Below are 21,889 nucleotides of genomic sequence, written 5' to 3' on the forward strand. Positions count from 1 at the left end.
TGTTAGAATGTCACATTCAGTATTCAATCGAAATGTCAATGACGTCATGTGTATTCGGTAAAACTCGGAATTAATACCGGTAGTTGACTTTCTGTGTTCTAAAAATAACTGACGTCACTTGTGCAAAACATGGATCAAAATGGTTGTTAATTTGTCAATGGTAAACGCGTGGATTCGCGAAATTGACCCAAGGGAGAAGTGGATACGTTATGAAAAGGAAAATGACAAGGTACACAAATCATTTTATTAAGGTACACATCAAATGATGATTTATTCACACTCCGCAGTATATCTTATTGCTTAGAATACATCCTGAAGACATACAGTAGATCACAAAACCTCTTGGACTCTGAAGGGATTCATTGTGCTGTCCATAACTTACATGCTTGAGCCTACTTGGAAACTGCTAATTAAATTTACAAATGTGGTAATCAAATCACAAAATGATTAGCAGCAACTGCTAACCATTTTTTTCTGTACAAATTATTCCCCGCAAACTTTAGAGAAACAATATTATTATGGCACATTGCCTATTTAACATCAAACAATTTATTTTAGTTTTTAGTATCTAAAGTCATTTCTTCTCTTTCCAGTGACTGGCTTGATACGGCCAGACCAGCTGGGAATGACCTTGCCCCATGAACACCTATGGATTGACACAGCACATTTCTACCAAGATCCCAAACCACAACACAAACACAAAATAAACGACCCTATCAGTCTGTCCAATTATGGATGGGTCCAACAGAATCCGTAAGTGGGTGAATATGGAATTAACCTATATTTACTGCCTAGTTCAGACATCTCCATCGCAAATAGCTTGAGAACAATAGAAATAAAGATAGGATGCCATGTGTATGAAAATCTGTGAGACTGACAAATACATTATGGAGGAAAACAATAGAAATAGTTAAAATAGATCCATGTGTAGGTATGATTCCATATGTCGGGTTACTTATGTACCAAGTTCAGTTGCACCCTGTAGTGATTCATGCTGAATGAGCACACAAATCACACACAATCATCATATAGGCAAAGGAAAAACAATTATCAAATTATATATTCATTCATTTCCTTTCGATGTGAAAAACAATGCCAAGATCAAAATCTTCACCCACAGAGGTAAAAAACGTAAATAGAATTGGTGTAAGAGCTGTAATACTTTATATTCAGTCACTATTATGATTAATAGTTGATCAAAAAAAAAAATATTGATCGATTCGCATCTTGGACACATGTTTAGCCATGCTATTCAGATTTAGAACTTGGCATAAAATGAATATAAAATCGCATTGCTTTCCATATAGATGGAATGTAAGCAGCCTGGCACTGCATAAGCCTGCCACATAAGCAAACTATGTAAGCTTGCCAGAATCCTGTACATGGCATCCTAACTTAATCCCAGGTGAGAAATGTTAAATCAGGAGAGCAGTTCCACACAAAAATAACAATATCATAAGCGTTTAGCCTCTACAGTTAACAAAATAACAATATCATAAGCGTTTAGCCTCTACAGTTAACAAAATAACAATATCATAAGCGTTTAGCCTCTACAGTTAAGAAAATAACAATATCATAAGCGTTTAGCCTCTACAGTTAACAAAATAACAATATCATAAGCGTTTAGCCTCTACAGTTAACAAAATGTCTGTGGGAGAAAATTGTTGTGGGCAGTGACAGGGATAAGCATAGGAAGTAGTGGTGACATGATGTGACATGGTGAAAGGTGAGTGCAGTAACAGTCCCCACTTTCTGTCTATGGGTGTAACAGTCCCCACTGTCTGTGTCTGGGTGTAACAGTCCCCACTGTCTGTGTCTGGGTGTAACAGTCCCCACTGTCTGTGTCTGGGTGTAACAGTCCCCACTGTCTGTGTCTGGGTGTAACAGTCCCCACTGTCTGTGTCTGGGTGTAACAGTCCCCACTAAACAGTCCCCACTGTCTGTGTCTGGGTGTAACAGTCCCCACTGTCTGTCTATGGGTGTAACAGTCCCCACTGTCTGTCTATGGGTGTAACAGTCCCCACTGTCTGTGTCTGGGTGTAACAGTCCCCACTGTCTGTCTATGGGTGTAACAGTCCCCACTTTCTGTCTATGGGTGTAACAGTCCCCACTGTCTGTGTCTGGGTGTAACAGTCCCCACTGTCTGTCTATGGGTGTAACAGTCCCCACTTTCTGTCTATGGGTGTAACAGTCCCCACTGTCTGTGTCTGGGTGTAACAGTCCCCACTGTCTGTGGGTCAGTGGTCTATGGGTGTAACAGTCCCCACTGTCTGTCTATGGGTGTAACAGTCCCCACTGTCTGTGTCTGGGTGTAACAGTCCCCACTGTCTGTGTCTGGGTGTAACAGTCCCCACTGTCTGTCTATGGGTGTAACAGTCCCCACTGTCTGTGTCTGGGTGTAACAGTCCCCACTGTCTGTCTATGGGTGTAACTCCCCACTGTCTGTGTCTGGGTGTAACAGTCCCCACTGTCTATGGGTGTCTGTGTCTGGGTGTAACAGTCCCCACTGTCTGTGTCCCCACTGGGTGTAACAGTCCCCACTGTCTGTCTGGGTGTAACAGTCCCCACTGTCTATGGGTGTAACAGTCCCCACTGTCTGTTCTGGGTCTAACAGTCCCCACTTTCTGTGTAACAGTCCCCACTGTCTGTGTCTGTGTAACAGTCCCCACTGTCTATGGTGTAACAGTCCCCACTGTCTGTGTCTGGGTGTAACAGTCCCCACTGTCTGTCTATGGGTGTAACAGTCCCCACTGTCTGTGTCTGGGTGTAACAGTCCCCACTGTCTGTCTATGGGTGTAACAGTCCCCACTGTCTGTGTCTGGGTGTAACAGTCCCCACTGTCTGTGTCTGGGTGTAACAGTCCCCACTGTCTGTCTATGGGTGTAACAGTCCCCACTTTCTGTCTATGGGTGTAACAGTCCCCACTGTCTGTGTCTGGGTGTAACAGTCCCCACTTTCTGTCTATGGGTGTAACAGTCCCCACTGTCTGTGTCTGGGTGTAACAGTCCCCACTGTCTGTCTATGGGTGTAACAGTCCCCACTGTCTGTGTCTGGGTGTAACAGTCCCCACTGTCTGTCTATGGGTGTAACAGTCCCCACTTTCTGTCTATGGGTGTAACAGTCCCCACTGTCTGTGTCTGGGTGTAACAGTCCCCACTTTCTGTCTATGGGTGTAACAGTCCCCACTTTCTGTCTATGGGTGTAACAGTCCCCACTGTCTGTGTCTGGGTGTAACAGTCCCCACTGTCTGTGTCTGGGTGTAACAGTCCCCACTGTCTGTGTCTGGGTGTAACAGTCCCCACTTTCTGTCTATGGGTGTAACAGTCCCCACTGTCTGTGTCTGGGTGTAACAGTCCCCACTGTCTGTCTATGGGTGTAACAGTCCCCACTTCTGTCTCTGTCTATGGGTGTAACAGTCCCCACTGTCTGTGTCTGGGTGTAACAGTCCCCACTGTCTGTCTATGGGTGTAACAGTCCCCACTTTCTGTCTATGGGTGTAACAGTCCCCACTGTCTGTGTCTGGGTGTAACAGTCCCCACTGTCTGTCTATGGGTGTAACAGTCCCCACTTTCTGTCTATGGGTGTAACAGTCCCCACTGTCTGGGTGTGTCTGGGTGTAACAGTCCCCACTGTCCCCACTGTCTGTCTATGGGTGTAACAGTCCCCACTTTCTGTCTATGGGTGTAACAGTCCCCACTGTCTGTGTCTGGGTGTAACAGTCCCCACTTTCTGTCTATGGGTGTAACAGTCCCCACTGTCTGTGTCTGGGTGTAACAGTCCCCACTGTCTGTCTATGGGTGTAACAGTCCCCACTGTCTGTGTCTGGGTGTAACAGTCCCCACTGTCTGTCTATGGGTGTAACAGTCCCCACTTTCTGTCTATGGGTGTAACAGTCCCCACTGTCTGTGTCTGGGTGTAACAGTCCCCACTTTCTGTCCAGTCCCCACTGTCTGTCTATGGGTGTAACAGTCCCCACTGTCTGTGTCTGGGTGTAACAGTCCCCACTGTCTGTCTATGGGTGTAACAGTCCCCACTGTCTGTGTCTGGGTGTAACAGTCCCCACTGTCTGTGTCTGGGTGTAACAGTCCCCACTGTCTGTCTATGGGTGTAACAGTCCCCACTTTCTGTCTATGGGTGTAACAGTCCCCACTGTCTGTGTCTGGGTGTAACAGTCCCCACTTTCTGTCTATGGGTGTAACAGTCCCCACTGTCTGTGTCTGGGTGTAACAGTCCCCACTGTCTGTCTATGGGTGTAACAGTCCCCACTGTCTGTGTCTGGGTGTAACAGTCCCCACTGTCTGTCTATGGGTGTAACAGTCCCCACTTTCTGTCTATGGGTGTAACAGTCCCCACTGTCTGTGTCTGGGTGTAACAGTCCCCACTGTCTGTCTATGGGTGTAACAGTCCCCACTTTCTGTCTATGGGTGTAACAGTCCCCACTGTCTGTGTCTGGGTGTAACATTCCCCACTGTCTGTCTATGGGTGTAACAGTCCCCACTTTCTGTCTATGGGTGTAACAGTCCCCACTGTCTGTGTCTGGGTGTAACAGTCCCCACTGTCTGTCTATGGGTGTAACAGTCCCCACTTTCTGTCTATGGGTGTAACAGTCCCCACTGTCTGTGTCTGGGTGTAACAGTCCCCACTGTCTGTGTCAGTGGGTGTGTAACAGTCCCCACTGTCTGTCTATGGGTGTAACAGTCCCCACTGTCTGTGTCTGGGTGTAACAGTCCCCACTGTCTGTGTCTGGGTGTAACAGTCCCCACTTTCTGTCTATGGGTGTAACAGTCCCCACTGTCTGTGTCTGGGTGTAACAGTCCCCACTTTCTGTCTATGGGTGTAACAGTCCCCACTGTCTGTCTATGGGTGTAACAGTCCCCACTGTCTGTCTATGGGTGTAACAGTCCCCACTGTCTGTCTATGGTCCCCACTGTTTAACAGTCCCCACTGTCTGTCTATGGGTGTAACAGTCCCCACTGTCTGTGTCTGGGTGTAACAGTCCCCACTGTCTGTCTATGGGTGTAACAGTCCCCACTGTCTGTCTATGGGTGTAACAGTCCCCACTGTCTGTGTAACAGTGGGTGTAACAGTTCCCACTGTTCTGTCTATGGGTGTAACAGTCCCCACTGTCTGTGTCTGGGTGTAACAGTCCCCACTGTCTGTGTCTGGGTGTAACAGTCCCCACTGTCTGTCTATGGGTGTAACAGTCCCCACTGTCTGTCTATGGGTGTAACAGTCCCCACTGTCTGTGTCTGGGTGTAACAGTCCCCACTGTCTGTGTCTGGGTGTAACAGTTCCCACTTTCTGTCTATGGGTGTAACAGTCCCCACTGTCTGTGTCTGGGTGTAACAGTCCCCACTGTCTGTGTCTGGGTGTAACAGTCCCCACTTTCTGTCTATGGGTGTAACAGTCCCCACTGTCTGTCTATGGGTGTAACAGTCCCTCTGTCTGTGTCTGGGTGTAACAGTTCCCACTTTCTGTCTATGGGTGTAACAGTCCCCACTTTCTGCAATTTAAATATATATTTTGTTCTCAAATACTACAGTAGCCTGTGATTACAAGTATATTATTTTGTTCTCAAATACTACAGTAGCCTGTGATTACAAGTATATTATTTTGTTCTATTATAAAAAAAATTGTTTTCCTTCACCTGTAAGAATTTAAATGTTTTTTTAAAACTGTATTTATAATGTATTTTTATTCAAGAATCCCAGCTGTATTTAAACAAATATTTTGTCTCTAATACAGCTGTAATAGTTTACTCTGATAAAGCTGTATTTAGACATATATTGTTATTCATAGATACAGCTGTATTTAAATAAATATTTTTATGTTTAGATACAGCTGTAAGGACAACCTCAGCCTGATGGAGGAATCTACATCAGAAGCGATCCAAAAGGAGATGGAATTCTTCAAGGTATATTGCATGTATTACTTTAATACTTGTAGATATGGTTGTGAGATGTTAAACAATATTTCACAGTATTACAACGTAGAAGTGCTTTTTAATTGTAAGTGTAGCAACTCATAGAGTGAACAATGAACATTAAAATAATTTGAAAACACAAGAAAAGATCAACATTGAGTGTTTCATAAGTTCAACCAAATATTAATTCAATAGTGTGGGTTAGTGGGAGAAATGTAATAGATTACAGAATCAACTGCCATTAGTGGATGCACTTCTTTCCCCACTCGAGCCAGTGTACCAGATTACAGAATCGACTGCCATTAGTGGATGCACTTCTTTCCCCACTCGAGCCAGTGTACCAGATTACAGAATTGATTGCCATTAGTGGATGCACTTCTTTCCCCACTCGAGCCAGTGTACCAGATTATAGAATCAATGGCCATTAGTGGATGCACTTCTTTCCCCACTCGAGCCAGTGTACCAGATTACAGAATCAACTGCCATTAGTGGATGCACTTCTTTCCCCACTCGAGCCAGTGTACCAGATTACAGAATCAACTGCCATTAGTGAATGCACTTCTTTCCCCACTCAAGCCAGTGTACCAGATTATAGAATCAACTGCCATTAGTGGATGCACTTCTTTCCCCACTCAAGCCAGTGTACCAGATTATAGAATCAACTGCCATTAGTGGATGCACTTCTTTCCCCACTCGAGCCAGTGTACCAGATTATAGAATCAACTGCCATTAGTGGATGCACTTCTTTCCCCACTCGAGCCAGTGTACCAGATTATAGAATCAACTGCCATTAGTGGATGCACTTCTTTCCCCACTTGAGCCAGTGTACCAGATGATAGAATCAACTGCCATTAGTGAATGCACTTCTTTCCCCACTCCAGCCAATGTACCAGATGATAGAATCAACTGCCATTAGTGAATGCACTTCTTTCCCCACTTGAGCCAGTGTACCAGATTACAGAATCAACTGCCATTAGTGAATACACTTCTTTCCCCACTTGAGCCAGTGTACCAGATTATAGAATCAACTGCCATTAGTGAATGCACTTCTTTCCCCACTCGAGCTAGTGTACCAGATTACAGAATCAACTGCCATTAGTGAATGCACTTCTTTCCCCACTCGAGCCAGTGTACCAGATTATAGAATCAACTGCCATTAGTGGATGCACTTCTTTCCCCACTCGAGCCAGTGTACCAGATTATAGAATCAACTGCCATTAGTGGATGCACTTCTTTCCCCACTTGAGCCAGTGTACCAGATGATAGAATCAACTGCCATTAGTGAATGCACTTCTTTCCCCACTCCAGCCAGTGTACCAGATGATAGAATCAACTGCCATTAGTGAATGCACTTCTTTCCCCACTTGAGCCAGTGTACCAGATTACAGAATCGACTGCCATTAGTGAATACACTTCTTTCCCCACTTGAGCCAGTGTACCAGATTATAGAATCAACTGCCATTAGTGAATGCACTTCTTTCCCCACTCGAGCTAGTGTACCAGATTATAGAATCAACTGCCATTAGTGAATGCACTTCTTTCCCCACTCGAGCCAGTGTACCAGATTACAGAATCAACTGCCATTAGTGGATGCACTTCATTCCCTACTCGGGCCAGTGTACCAATACTAGTAGATCAAAGCCTGTAGTTAGTGCTGTCCTCTGTGACCAAGTCCACACAAGAGATCCTTTTCTTCTATTTGGTAAGAGTAGGTTATTTGGTTGCAGCAGATTTTCTCATTCACAATCTATACTAAGTGCTAAAATAAACATGTCACACTCCAAATATCTGTAGTTTAAAACATGCTGAGGTGACATTAAGCATTTGCTCTCCTTGACATCCTTTCTCCTTGAGTATTTGAACAGTGTATACATGTATCATAGTGTTTTGATGAGTTATGTTTTAAAGATTAATTACATTTACCTAGAGAATCATTCTTTGACTTTCCTTAATATTTACAGCAAAATGGCGGTTGCAGCATTGTTGAAAACACAACCACTGGAATTGCTCCAAATTATAAATTCCTGCAAGAACTATCCAAGACTGTTGGTGTCAATATCATTGCAGGAACAGGTCGGTAGGTCAGTCATAACTCTGGATCTACTAATTTATCAGAGTTGTCTCCCCATCTCTGAAGACCACCAAAAAGATAAAAGCATATGGTCTTTATAAGGATTATAAATAAATACACTTTTATTTGTTATACAGTTGTTATGCAGTATATACCAGAGGTTGAAACTAATGCGGGGTACCCCCAAAAAAGGAACTGCAATTTTCAGCAAAAATTACGGTTGCTATTAAAAACATAAATTAAATCTCTTAAATGATACGTGACCCCCCATTTTCTTGCAGCTAGATTAGATGTGAGGTGCCACACTTTCTATTGCTGTACTTCCTGGGTGTGTTGAAACGCTGCTTATATCAGTTTTATTAGTAAACGTTAACATTATCGGCAATAGGAATTGATTTGGTCTAATGGAACCTATAGCATATATTCACTATATTATCATTATTTTATATTGTATGCCATTTACTGTTATTTGACAGTCATAATTGCTTAATTAGGGTACACTCAGGCATGGGAGTTCATAATGACCTTGACCTTGACCTTGGCATTAATTTACTGTGCACTGCTGAGAATAGAGTGAAAAAAAAGTCTGTGCTGACCAATTGGAGATTTTGGCCCATATTTTTTACTTAAAAATATTTTAAAGCTTATTTATCCAAGGTGATGGACATGTCATATAACACTAATCTTATTTAGGATAATAAGTCTAGGCAAGATGAAATAAGCTATTAGTAATAATTTATTTTTAGTTAAAAAATAATGTTAGCTGATATTAGGTTAAGCTTTTAGATCTCCATCAACGATGTGTATTTGAATGCAATTGGCTCTGGAATGACTGTATTTAAATAACCTGATTTCTGCTGTAATTTTAACATACTTTTTAGGTTGGTGAATTATGTTTTAGGCAAATATGGGAGTTTTTACAGTTGTTTTTGTGAGTTTGGCAAAAACATTAAAATCTACAGAAGTGGGTTCTGTGTAGCCATTTTGCATTCTCTTCTTTATTTGTACACAAATATAAGCTTGGTAATGATAGCTTTAGGTCAGTTCATTAAATCTTGTCCATATATTCAGTGAGTTTTCTATAGTAAAGGGTATTTGAAGTATATACCAAGTACAAGAGCAATTTTGACACATTTGTTAATCTACCTAGGAGTGTGTTAGTATTATCTTCCACTATTACCACACTTGTAAAGCTATATTTTCCAATATTACTATGTAAATGATGTGTTACATTACAGATTGTAGTAATGCATATGATATAAATATTATATTCAGTTAAAACAGAAAATAATTAAAGAAAAATGACTTTCGCACTCTTTTGATGGATTGAATGTGCTTTTTTTATGACAAATAAAAAATAAAGATGTAAAACCCTAATGATAACTCTAGATATGATACATGTCTGTAAGCACCAATCACTGGAGATTATTAATAAAATATCAACAGATATATTGGTAGCTGTCAGTGGATTTAATAATGCATATATAAAAACCAACTATGCTGATGGGTTTGAAAATATTGCATTCAGTGACTTGACATCCAAGCATAGTCCATACCTTGGGTGTTTACCCCACCATGATGTGTACCACATTAATTTACTACTATTTGTGGATGCAGTGGTGTTCATTTCAGATACCACATGTAATATGCTTTTTTTCTAGTGAAGTTCTTATCATATGCCCATTAAAGTCTTTCAAAACACAGGGTCACTGCAATAAATGAGTTTTAAGGTAATTATTTATTGGAAATGAGAGACTCTGACTATGCATGCACACACTACATATACAACTAAGCATACACAACCAACCCATAGTATGTATCTTCAAGAGTAGTATTTTTATTTATTATTTGTTTTAAATATGATACATTGCATTTGTATACAACTTTGCATAACACTGATGCTTCCTGAGGTGTACATTAAATCAGGTTGCACTGTAGGAACAACACTTTCAATTATGTTGTCACATCATATCAGAACACAGAAGATCCTGATAGTCATGAAAACACCCAATTGGACACTTTTTGAAAAATATATTTTGTTGATATAGGTTGCATAGTACCAAAGAAGAGAGTACCGTGTCAAAGTTCGACGTGCACCGTCAAATATTTATGGAGTAAAAGCAGCTGTGGGTGTGATTGGTAGTAATATGTGACATTGATTATTTGTGCAAATACTATTATCCATTGACAATAAATAAATACACTTTTATTTGTTATACAGTTGTTATGCAGTATATACCAGAGGTTGAAACTAATGCGGGGTACCCCCAAAAATGGAACTGCAATTTTCAGCAAAAATGACGGTTGCTATTAAAAACATAAATTAAATCTCTTAAATGATACGTGACCCCCCATTTTCTTGCAGCTAGATTAGATGTGAGGTGCCACACTTTCTATTGCTGTACTTCCTGGGTGTGTTGAAACGCTGCTTATATCAGTTTTATTAGTAAACGTTAACATTATCGGCAATAGGAATTGATTTGGTCTAATGGAACCTATAAGGATTAGGATAGGGATTACTAAGCTTTCATACAGGCATGGTGATTAGGATAGGGATTACTAAGCTTTCATACAGGCCTGGTGATTTTATATTTTCACACTTTTCTTGTATTGATTACTTGATATAAATTCAGTCCTAACATTCTTCCATCATAACAGGTTTGGGTTTTTTTGGTTTTGGGGGGAGCCAAGTTTTACCTCCTCCTTTTACCCATTCATTACCCACAATAAGAGAGAAGAAACACGCTGTCTACATATAAGTCTACTTTTTGTTTTTATATGTAAATATATTTTCTCCTTTGTACACAGTAAATTAAACAAGATATTGGTATACTTACCCTCTCAACCCAGTTCTTATAAACACTACTAGATAATTTACTTAGAATGTTTAAAACATTTTTTAGGATACTATGTGAATGACTTTCAAACTGACGCGACAAAGCAGTTGTCTGTGGAGGCCATGTCCGAGAAGATTCGCCGTGACGTCACCGAAGGATTTGACGGAACCGGAATAAAATGTGGAGTCATCGGCGAAGTGGGCTGTCAGTGGCCTCTGACAGGTTTGACTGGACATATTCTCATATAACCTCTCAGTGTTGACAGGTTTGACTGGACATATCATATAACCTCTCAGTGTTGACAGGTTTGACTGGATATATATTATCATATAACCTCTCAGTGTTGGCAGGTTTGACTGGACATATTATCATATAACCTCTGTGATGACTGGATATATATTATCATATAACCTCTCAGTGATGACAGGTTTGACTGGATATATATTATCATATAACCTCTCCGTGTTGACAGGTTTGACTGGACATATTATCATATAACCTCTCAGTGTTGGCAGGTTTGACTGGACATATTATGATATAACCTCTCAGTGTTGGCAGGTTTTACTGGACATATTATCATATAACCTCTCAGTGTTGACAGGTTTTACTGGACATATTATCATATAACCTCTCAGTGTTGACAGGTTTTACTGGACATATTATCATATAACCTCTCAGTGTTGGCAGGTTTGACTGGATATATTATCTTATAACCTCTCAGTGTTGACATGTTTCACTGGACATATTATCATATAACCTCTCAGTGTTGACTGGTTTGACTGGACATATTATCTTATAACCTCTCAGTGTTGACAGGTTTGACTGGACATATTATCTTATAACCTCTCAGTGTTGACAGGTTTCACTGGACATATTATCGTATAACCTCTCAGTATTGACTGGTTTGACTGGACATATTCTCGTATAACCTCTCAGTGTTGACAGGATTGACTGGACATATTCTCGTATAACCTCTCAGTGTTGACAGGTTTGACTGGACATATTCTTGTATAACCTCTCAGTGTTGACAGGTTTGACTGGATATATTCTCATATAACATCTCAGTATTGTTAGGTTTGACTGGATATATTCTCATATAACCTCTCATTGACAGCTTTGACTGGACATAATCTCATATAACCTCAGTGTTGACTGGTTTGACTGGATATATTCTCATATAACCTCTCAGTATTGTTAGGTTTGACTGGACATATTCTCGTATAATCTCTCAGTGTTGACAGGTTTGACTGGACATATTATTGTATAACCTCTCAGTGTTGACAGGTTTGACCAGACATTATCGTATAACCTCTCAGTATTGTTAGGTTTGACTGGATATATTATTGTATAACCTCTCAGTGTTGTTCAGGTTTGACCAGACATTATCGTATAACCTCTCAGTATTGAGAGATTTGACTGGACATATTATCATATAACCTCTGTGTTGACAGGTTTGACTGGACATATTCTTGTATAACCTCTCAGTGTTGACAGGTTTGACTGGATATATTCTCATATAACATCTCAGTATTGTTAGGTTTGACTGGATATATTCTCGTATAACCTCTCATTGACAGCTTTGACTGGACATAATCTCATATAACCTCAGTGTTGACTGGTTTGACTGGATATATTCTCATATAACCTCTCAGTATTGTTAGCTTTGAATATTTGGCAAGCCTAACAGTATTTCCCACTTTACTTTCCAATCCCTGCAATTGAAAATTGAAAAAAATTGAATATAGTTGAAAAAAGTGCCTCCCATGGGCTATGGCATTGCCAGTTGTTGTGTGCAATTGCAGAGGTGCCTTCGCAGGATTTGATTGCTAACATAGCAGCTCACATGGTGTAAATACGACTTAGTTATCATTTGATTGCAAACATAACAGCTCACATGGTGTAAATACGACTTAGTTATCATTTGATTGCAAACATAACAGCTCACATGGTGTAAATACGACTTAGTTATCATTTGATTGCAAACATAACAGCTCACATGGTGTAAATACGACTTAGTTATCATTTGATTGCAAACATAACAGCTCACATGGTGTAAATACGACTTAGTTATCATTTGATTGCAAACATAACAGCAGCTCACATGGTGTCACATGGTGTAAATACGACTTAGTTATCATTTGATTGCAAACATAACAGCTCACATGGTGTAAATACGACTTAGTTATCATTTGATTGCAAACATCAAATACATTAGTTATCATTTGATTGCAAACATAACAGCTCACATGGTGTAAATACGACTTAGTTATCATTTGATTGCAAACATAACAGCTCACATGGTGTAAATACGACTTAGTTATCATTTGATTGCAAACATAACAGCTCACATGGTGTAAATACGACTTAGTTATCATTTGATTGCAAAAATAACAGCTCACATGGTGTAAATACGACTTAGTTATCATTTGATTGCAAAAATAACAGCTCACATGGTGTAAATACGACTTAGTTATCATTTGATTGCAAACATAACAGCTCACATGGTGTAAATACGACTTAGTTATCATTTGATTGCAAACATAACAACTCACATGGTGTAAATATGGCTTAGTTATCATTTGATTGTAAACATGGCAATACATGTTTGAATTATCTGTTTGAGTGTTAGTTTTAGTCTGTACACTGTCTGATAACTGTCTGAAGTATCTGAGTGTTAGTTTTAGTCTGTACACTGTCTGATAACTGTCTGAAGTATTTGAGTGTTAGTTTTAGTCCGTACACTGTCTGAATTATCTGTTTGAGTGTTAGTTTTAGTCTGTACACTGTCTGATAACTGTCTGAAGTATCTGAGTGTTAGTTTTAGTCTGTACACTGTCTGATAACTGTTTTAGATTTTGAACGCAAGTCTCTGCAGGCGAGCGCCGCAGTACAGATGGAGCTGGGCTGTCCCGTGATCATCCACCCCGGCCGACACCCAGACGCTCCGTTTGAAATAGTACAAGTCTTCCAGGAAGCTGGTGGAGACGTCAGTAAAACAGTCATGTCGCATCTCGATAGTAAGCACACTCGATGAGCCGAATTTACGAAGCCTGTTTTCTTAAATGCATGTGTTAAGCATTGTAAACTGTATGTAGTTACACATGTAAGGCATAAGCAGTCTTTGTAAATTCAGCTTAAACTTGTTGTCTTCTCTTTCAGTGAAAGCTTCACAAGCTATGTCAGTAATTCTGTCTGTAGGATGAATTGAGCTGTCCGTTCCATGTTTTATCTGTCACCATAGAGCTTTGTGTGTAACAGAACAGGCCTGTAGTAATCGCGGGTGGGGCTGTATGATATGTGCAAGTCTACAACTGTGTTTAGACACAACTGAAAACTAATATATTTATGCACAATAGAAATGGTTTATATTTTGTAGAGAGAGATATTTTAAAACTTTAAAATGTGTAAATTTAAATTAATTAAAACAAATATAAAATAGGCCGGTATATTTATTATTGATGTTGAAAATTTCAAAGTTTATCTCCTAGAGTTTAGATGAGATAATTCTGAAACTTGTTAGCAATTAATGGTTTAAAAATATCAAATAAATTACTCTCTTTTTAAGGAACAATTTTCGATAATAAAGTATTGTTGGAGTTTGCTGCCCTTGGCTGTTACTGCGAGTACGACTTGTTTGGGATTGAAACGTCTCACTACCAGATAATAGCGAGTGTTGACATGCCGAGTGATGCACAGAGAATACACAAGATAAAGTTACTCATCGACGAAGGCTACTTGGACAAAATCACCATCTCTCACGATATACACACAAAACATCGGCTGGTCAGTGTGATTTTAGTAGTATCATTTTAAAAATGATTTTATATTCCTTTTTAAAAAAAACAACTAGAGCTCAAAGAAAAGATGACTGTTAGGCTATATTGCTTTTGGTGTTTTGATTACTAATGTAGATAGTTTAGTTCAGCCACATTAAAAATTGTATTGACAAAAGTTATGAATTATCTCCCTTTATAGAATTATTTGTTTCCAATAGTTGTAATAGGAGTCAGAAATCTTGTTTTATTGGTGCACCCTATTAATGTTGATGGATTTTCCAAAAGTTTCGTTTTAGATTATACATGGTTACTTGGGTCATTCTACAGAAAGTGTCACTTTTATGTCCCTGTACAATCTCTCTTTTTTTTTATATATAGAAAACTAAATTTGTTGTCTTTAACGATACCTTATTAATATCACCCTGTTATAGCATTGTTTTCTCTCTGGCAATCAGCTTTGATAGAGATTTTATTCGAGATAGCGTAAAATGTCATTGGTGTTTCCTGTCCCTAGCATAACACTATACATAACATGCACTGTAAAAATATATAACAAAAGACATAACACTGAATACCTTTAATGTAATATGTACTGATGGCTGACTTACTAACTAAAGAAGGAATCTTGTAAATATTTCCCGTATTCAAAAGATAGTAGGCAATATAAGCTTGTCCCTGGAGATTTATGTCATTGGTGTTACTGTATATACTTATGAGAAAACAAAAGAAATAAAATGCTCTCTGGATGAAACATTCCACCGGTAGATATCGGCCATAGAACTTATTTGTCAAAAACATCAGACATATGAACAGTTGTGAATAGTTTTCTTTAAATGTCATGAATGTGTTGTCAAAATATAAAAGTAGGTTTATTCACTGTCATTGGTGTTACGATCGTATTTACATAATGGTTAATAATTTTAAGAAACTTTTTGTATGTTATTGTAGACATCGTATATCTGCTACAGCATGCACCTTTTCAATTTTCTCAACTGTTTCTTTTGAGAGCATGAATTAATTATGCACTTATTTGTCATTGGTGTTACCTGTCATTGGTGTTACCAGGTACTGAGTAACACCAATGACCATTAGTAACACCAGTGACAATGCATTTGAATAAGATGCCATTTTCCTCGCTTTGCATATTTTTGAAGATGATTTGAAAATTAAATGGACTTGTGCAGCATCATAGCTGCATAATGGCACTTTGGGTAAAATAAATGTTTTGCTGGAATGTAAAGAGTATAGCTTCAACGTCCTAACTGCGTTATGCTTGGTTCGCGAAATTAATATCCGATTTGTTGTCGTCCATTTGTGAGGTTTTTCTTTACAGTTAATGAAGATTCCCATTAACAGACAAGTAGGTATCTAAATACAAAACTTTACAATCTCCTAAAACCATTAAGTTTACTATAGTCTGTCCCATCCTTCTACAATTTAAGGGTTTTTTTGTTGTTGTTTTTTTGTGTTTTTGTTGACATGTAAAAGTGTTTTGGAAATAAAAAATAAATACTATTTTTGTGTCCAATTTATAAAACAATCGGCTCAGAAATAAATAGCATGTAGTAAATTTCATAGTATAAAAAAAGGCATTCCCTGTTGAACCGTTAGTAAAACGCGGACCGGTCTGCAATGCTGGACACTGATTTTTTCCTTTAAATTTTTTTTTTTTAAACAAAGTGTTCGTCCATTGTGCATAGTTCAGAAATGTATATTTTATCATGTAAATGTTTTTAAAAACTGAAATGTTGAATGGCACATGCGCGAAAATGTTGTTTTTCCAAATGCTAAACGCAGTTAGATACTACTAACCTTTCCTGTTTAAGAGGTTAACTTTATCATAAAGAAAAGTTACCAAGTTGTAGTCAAATATCGGAAAATTACATTACGTATGTTTTCATTTCCAATAAAGGCTATTTAAATTTTATTTTTGAAAAAATGAATATCATGCATTAAAATAGCTTTTTAGTTAAAAGGAAATAGTTAACTCTTTTGAATAATGATGCAGTTCTTATGATTTATTTCTTGAATAGTGACATAATTTGTTTGAGTTGCTGTATAGTGTATGTACTGAAAACATTAGAATGACATCACATATTTATAAGGCGTCCTCGTTTTCTGAAAATATTTGGAACATTTAACGTAGAGTTTTGCAGCACTTGTGTAAAAGCAAAACTTTTTACTCGTTAACTACATAAATGAATGAATGAACAAATCTTTAATTTAATATTTAAACAAAATTAAAATTCTGTATCTTAATTTAGTATATTTTTTAAACTGACCAGCCATATCTTGTCAATATAGAAACACACAATTATTCTAATAGGCCTTCAATAGTTGTAGGCTGAAGAAGAAAAAACAGAAAACAAACATTTAAGGAAATATTAATTACATAATTTTGCTAATAAGTAGTGTAGTGGTAGTCTCAAGAATAATAGTATTTCCAGGATACAGTCTTGAATGTCATTGGTGTTACACATTGTCATTGGTGTTACACATTGTCATTGGTGTTACTTGTTTTGTCATTGGTGTTACGCAAGGATATTTTAGCTGTCATTTCTCAAGAAACTTTATTTTTGAAATTTAAATTGTTTATTTAGGAACCTTCTACCTTTATGACTGATGAAATTTATTTTGAAGGACTCCATATTTTTAAATAATTAAAACTGCCACAGTGTATAATTTAAGTCACATACAGAATATCCGTGTGGAAATGCACAATTACAACCTTGGATAGTTTTTAATTCTAAAGTTATTCCATATATGTTATTAAGGACACCCAAATAACACATTCATGTGCTCTTGATCACTATAAACCAATTGGATCACACTGCTGAACTATCACACTTGTCCGGTAACACCAATGACATAATGAGCCTGTTCATATAATAACACGTCTGCACGTGCAGGCCGATTACAGTTCTGAGTGGCCAGATATAATTTTATGTTTCTTTGTTCATCTAGTTTCCAAAAGTTAACAATAAATATTTATATCTTTTAATTGTTTTATCTTGAATTTGTATTTTGAAAAGTGACAGTTTCTGTAAAATGACCCACTTACATCAACTCTGTCAAAATAATTTTGATTTTTGTATTTAACACACAACATTGTTTATATGTTAGTATGGTTTATTTTCACATTTGTTGAAAAAATAGAAAATACTATTTTAAAAAGATAAAACAAACATTTGTGTCATTTATATGTATATCATATAACAAAATACTGTAAGATATTTCTTATTTATTGTGTACAAATGCAAAACTATGTCCTGCTGTTGACCTAAATAGATGGCTTCTCTGTGTTTGTATTTCGAATTTCCTTCATTTTGTTTTGTTTCCTACAATGACTGAGTAACAGATAAATCAACATGGGTGTGTTTAACACAAGAACATCTACACCTGCCAGAATGTCTTTGAATAAACACATTCTGTTCTGTACTTAGCACTTAACACTTCATTAATTTGTTTTTCCAGATGAAATATGGTGGTCATGGTTACTCACATATCCTTGAAAACATCATGCCAAAGATGTTGACACGAGGTATTTCGAAAGAAACAGTCCATCAGATCACCGTAAATAATCCAAAGAACTGGCTGACGTACAAGAAATAATTTATAATACCGACAATGGTGGCAGACTAGGAATCAGCTCTGAAATCATGCATGTTCACCAAAATCCACGAGCCTTATTGGATTTAATGTATAATAGAATATATGCTCAGAGAAAAAAGTTTTTATGCATGTAATGTACACAGTATATGTTCAGCAGTAATGAAGAAAAAATCTTAATTCTTTTTAAGACATTATTTACTAGTCATTCGTAAACATTATGAGGCCATTTGTAAAATTTTAGTGTATCCGCAATAGTCAGAATTTTGAACCATTTACAAAGTTTACAACTGGTTTGAGACCATTTTATTTTTGTGCACAAGAAATGTTTTCTGTTAGTATATATAATGTATATGCGAACATATAATTTACATGGCCATACATATACAGTGAAACCCCTCAGAACCGGACAGCCATGGGACCAAAGCAAAAGTCTGGTTTTGAGGGGTATCTGGTTTACAGAGGTTTCAGTATTGAGGTAAACCGTTTCTTGGTTGGTGTTCTCTACTGATATAGTAACTAATAAAACTGCCAAAAAACAGGTACACTTTCGAACTTTCGAATTATTTTAAGTTTATCATCAAGCGATAATTCAACATGGCGGCATTTCGCTGGATGTTCCGACATGTCCAAAGCAAATACTAAAATGAAACACTTGTTGACAAATTTTCCACCAAACCAAGCCAAACAATTTTACTCTTGGTTACTCTTTATTTTGTTAAATAAACTTTGCAAAGATAAAAAAGAAAAAAAAAAGAAGAAAAAAAAGGGTTCAAACAATTTGAAAAAATTAATTAAATTCCTAGTTGCTTTGCTGTTCATTGCAGTAATCGTGAGACGTACATGTAGGCTATGAAAAGGAGCTCAATCAAATTCGTAAGTTAATCTAACTTTATAACAATTGAGCTCAGAATAAAGGGAGTACATGTGTTTTATCCAGTTATTTAAACATCCAACCTGTTAATTAATCCCTTAATTGATATTTGTCAACTGCACTCCAGTGACACTGGAGCATGCACACATGTAATTAGCTCTGCGTACACAATCACGTTATCGGCTGAGTGGGTATTCAAAGTATAAGTAATGCAGTGATGATTGACGTCGGTGTGACCATCCAGTTTTCTGAGATAAAATTTGCATTAAAGGAACACAATGGGACCGATTAATTTTGTCCCGTGCAGTTTAGAGGGGTTTCCGGTTTAGAGGGGTAAATTTTAGTTTTAAAAGATATGCAAATCAGGGGTCCGTGTAAAATGTCAGGTTCTGAGGGATTCTGGTTTACTGAGGATCCGGTTTGAGGGGTTTCCCTGTAATAGTATTATACATGGTGCTTTGTGCTCCTGTCTGGATCTGCCACTGTGAATCAAAATATTGGCAATTATAATTTATCAGAGTGTATAATCTTAGAAAATGTCTGCCAGATGACAAACACACCAAAATTTAACAGCTTGACATTGCTAAAACCAAGTGGTTGACAGTTAAATTTAAAAAAAAGAATCGGTGTGTCTCCATGCAATTAACCAGGATTGACCATTTCATAGTGATTATATTAAAAGGACTGGTTGGCCTATAACAAATCATCTAACCAGCTAAATACTAGTAATCGGGATTCAGTCAATCATAATGCATATCTCAGAATTTGATTGAAGCAGAAAAGGTAATTAAGAAGGTATGAAATATGCATTATAATCTTTTAATTCCTTATGACTATAATTAAAAGAACTGGTTGGCCTAAATAACAAATAATATTAGACATCTGAATTAAAATACCAGCCAGTAATGATGCATGAAATCACAATTCCGACTACAAGTTGTTACGAAGACCTACTAGTAGATGAAATGAATCATGACACCATTAATTCACTGTTAACAATCCAAGAGAAATGATTGGTCTTCTTGCATGAGAAATGCTCAAGACAACCTCACAAAGTAACAACCGATACCTGTCACAGCTGGAGAGACGAGGACTGGGATGTGGAGACAGATAGGAGGAGCTGCCAGTCCGACATAAAATCAAAGAATTCAAGGGAGAGACTATAAAGGAGAGAATTCAAGGGAGAGACTATGGAGAGAATTCAAGGGAGAGACTATGAAGGAGAGAATTCAAGGGAGAGACTGTAAAGGAGAGAATTCAAGGGAGAGACTATAAAGGAGAGAATTCAAGGGAGAGACTATGAAGGAGAGAATTCAAGGGAGAGACTGTAAAGGAGAGAATTCAAGGGAGAGACTGTAAAGGAGGCAGTAGGATAAAAAGAATAATGAGCTGTGGTCTGTTAGTACAGTGAAGAAAGGTGTGCCAGGATGATGCAGTGTATCTTAAGAGAGCTAAGAGAGCTTTGTGTATTAGCTCTAGATCCAACAAACGATTGTGGAGAACCAAAACAAACGGGTCAACATAAAACAAAGAACAGAATTCAGAAGACTGCATTCAAATTAATTGTGGAATATAGTTTTCTTTTTATATTTGTAGAAAACTGTTTTGATTTTACAAGCATTGAACTAATCATTAATATAAAATCTGATATTGCAATAAAATTGTATGCATATAATAAACGCATATTGTCACAGACCACTGACCTATTTAATAGTCTAACAAAGTATTACCTGAACAAATATAATTTGATTTGTCCCTAAATTTACTTTATTCAACCATCTTCATAACCACCATACTCCATTTATTAATGACATTTTGTAAAAATAATTAAATTATGGCAATGGTCCATAATTCAAAAACTAAAATTGCCGAGAGGGATGAAATGTATTTCACTCCATTATGGTTCAGTTAAGGTGATGTGAAAGCTAGATTTGGTTTCCAACAATTACTGTAATTTTTATTTATTATCCATTTTTAGAGAAATAAGGTCCTTAAATCTGTGACAGTATGCCTTTAATCAGTTTTGTTTCCAAACATTTATTGTAGATGGTCTTTAGGAAGCAGTATTCTACGTAATAGCATATAAATAACTGTATCACTAACTTTAAATAGAGAATTAAATACTGCTATACCTGCCATTGGTGAAGTATGACAGGCCTGTGATTTGATTTGAACCAACATCAATGGTCCAGGTACTACTGTGTCTGTGTGGCACTATATACTAGGCTAGTGGAAGACACTACCTGTTATATCCCAAACGAACAGCGTGACAGTTTCCTGTGATTTTCTTTACAGGTAAGAGGATGTAGTATATCTGTGCTGTATGCAGCACTATAGTCATCAATGGAAGTTTATTTAGTGGTGTGCACCCTTTCAAAAGGCTTCCTGTCTTTTTCTGTGGAAAAATGTGTAATATACTATAATATACTAAACAACAAAATAAAGCCAAATATTAATTTAGTTTCTTCAAAATATTGAAAACTATTCACTTTAAACCCCAATTAGTTTTTGTGTCTGTTAGAATTATCAACGTCTTGTGCACATTTTAGAATTATCAACGTCTTGTGCACATTTTAGAATTATCAACCACATTTTAGAATTATCAACGTCTTTAGCACATTTTAGAATTATCAACGTCGTGTGCACATTTTAGAATTATCAACGTCGTGTGCACATTTTAGAATTATCAACGTCGTGTGCACATTTTAGAATTATCAACGTCGTGTGCACATTTTAGAATTATCAACCACATTTTAGAATTATCAACGTCTTTAGCACATTTTAGAATTATCAACGTCG

The 21,889-nt window shown here is 37.6% G+C and overlaps 1 protein-coding gene across 2 annotated transcripts in view; it reads left to right on the plus strand.

Annotated features, from left to right (window-relative positions):
• LOC121375862 (phosphotriesterase-related protein-like) overlaps positions 1-18,759 on the plus strand; it is a 30,631-nt gene extending 11,872 nt beyond the window's left edge. For both annotated transcript variants that reach the window (XM_041503537.1, XM_041503536.1), the window contains exons 3-9: positions 594-753; positions 5,836-5,914; positions 7,885-7,996; positions 10,898-11,053; positions 13,684-13,848; positions 14,397-14,614; positions 18,082-18,759. In XM_041503537.1, coding sequence (XP_041359471.1) covers positions 594-753; positions 5,836-5,914; positions 7,885-7,996; positions 10,898-11,053; positions 13,684-13,848; positions 14,397-14,614; positions 18,082-18,219 — 1,028 coding nt within the window. In that variant the 3' untranslated portion in view covers positions 18,220-18,759. The remainder of the gene's footprint in view (positions 1-593; positions 754-5,835; positions 5,915-7,884; positions 7,997-10,897; positions 11,054-13,683; positions 13,849-14,396; positions 14,615-18,081) is intronic.
• Positions 18,760-21,889: the final 3,130 nt, after the last annotated feature.

This window comes from Gigantopelta aegis, chromosome 6 (assembly GCF_016097555.1).
Source record: "Gigantopelta aegis isolate Gae_Host chromosome 6, Gae_host_genome, whole genome shotgun sequence".
NCBI classification, from domain to species: Eukaryota; Metazoa; Mollusca; class Gastropoda; order Neomphalida; family Peltospiridae; genus Gigantopelta; species Gigantopelta aegis.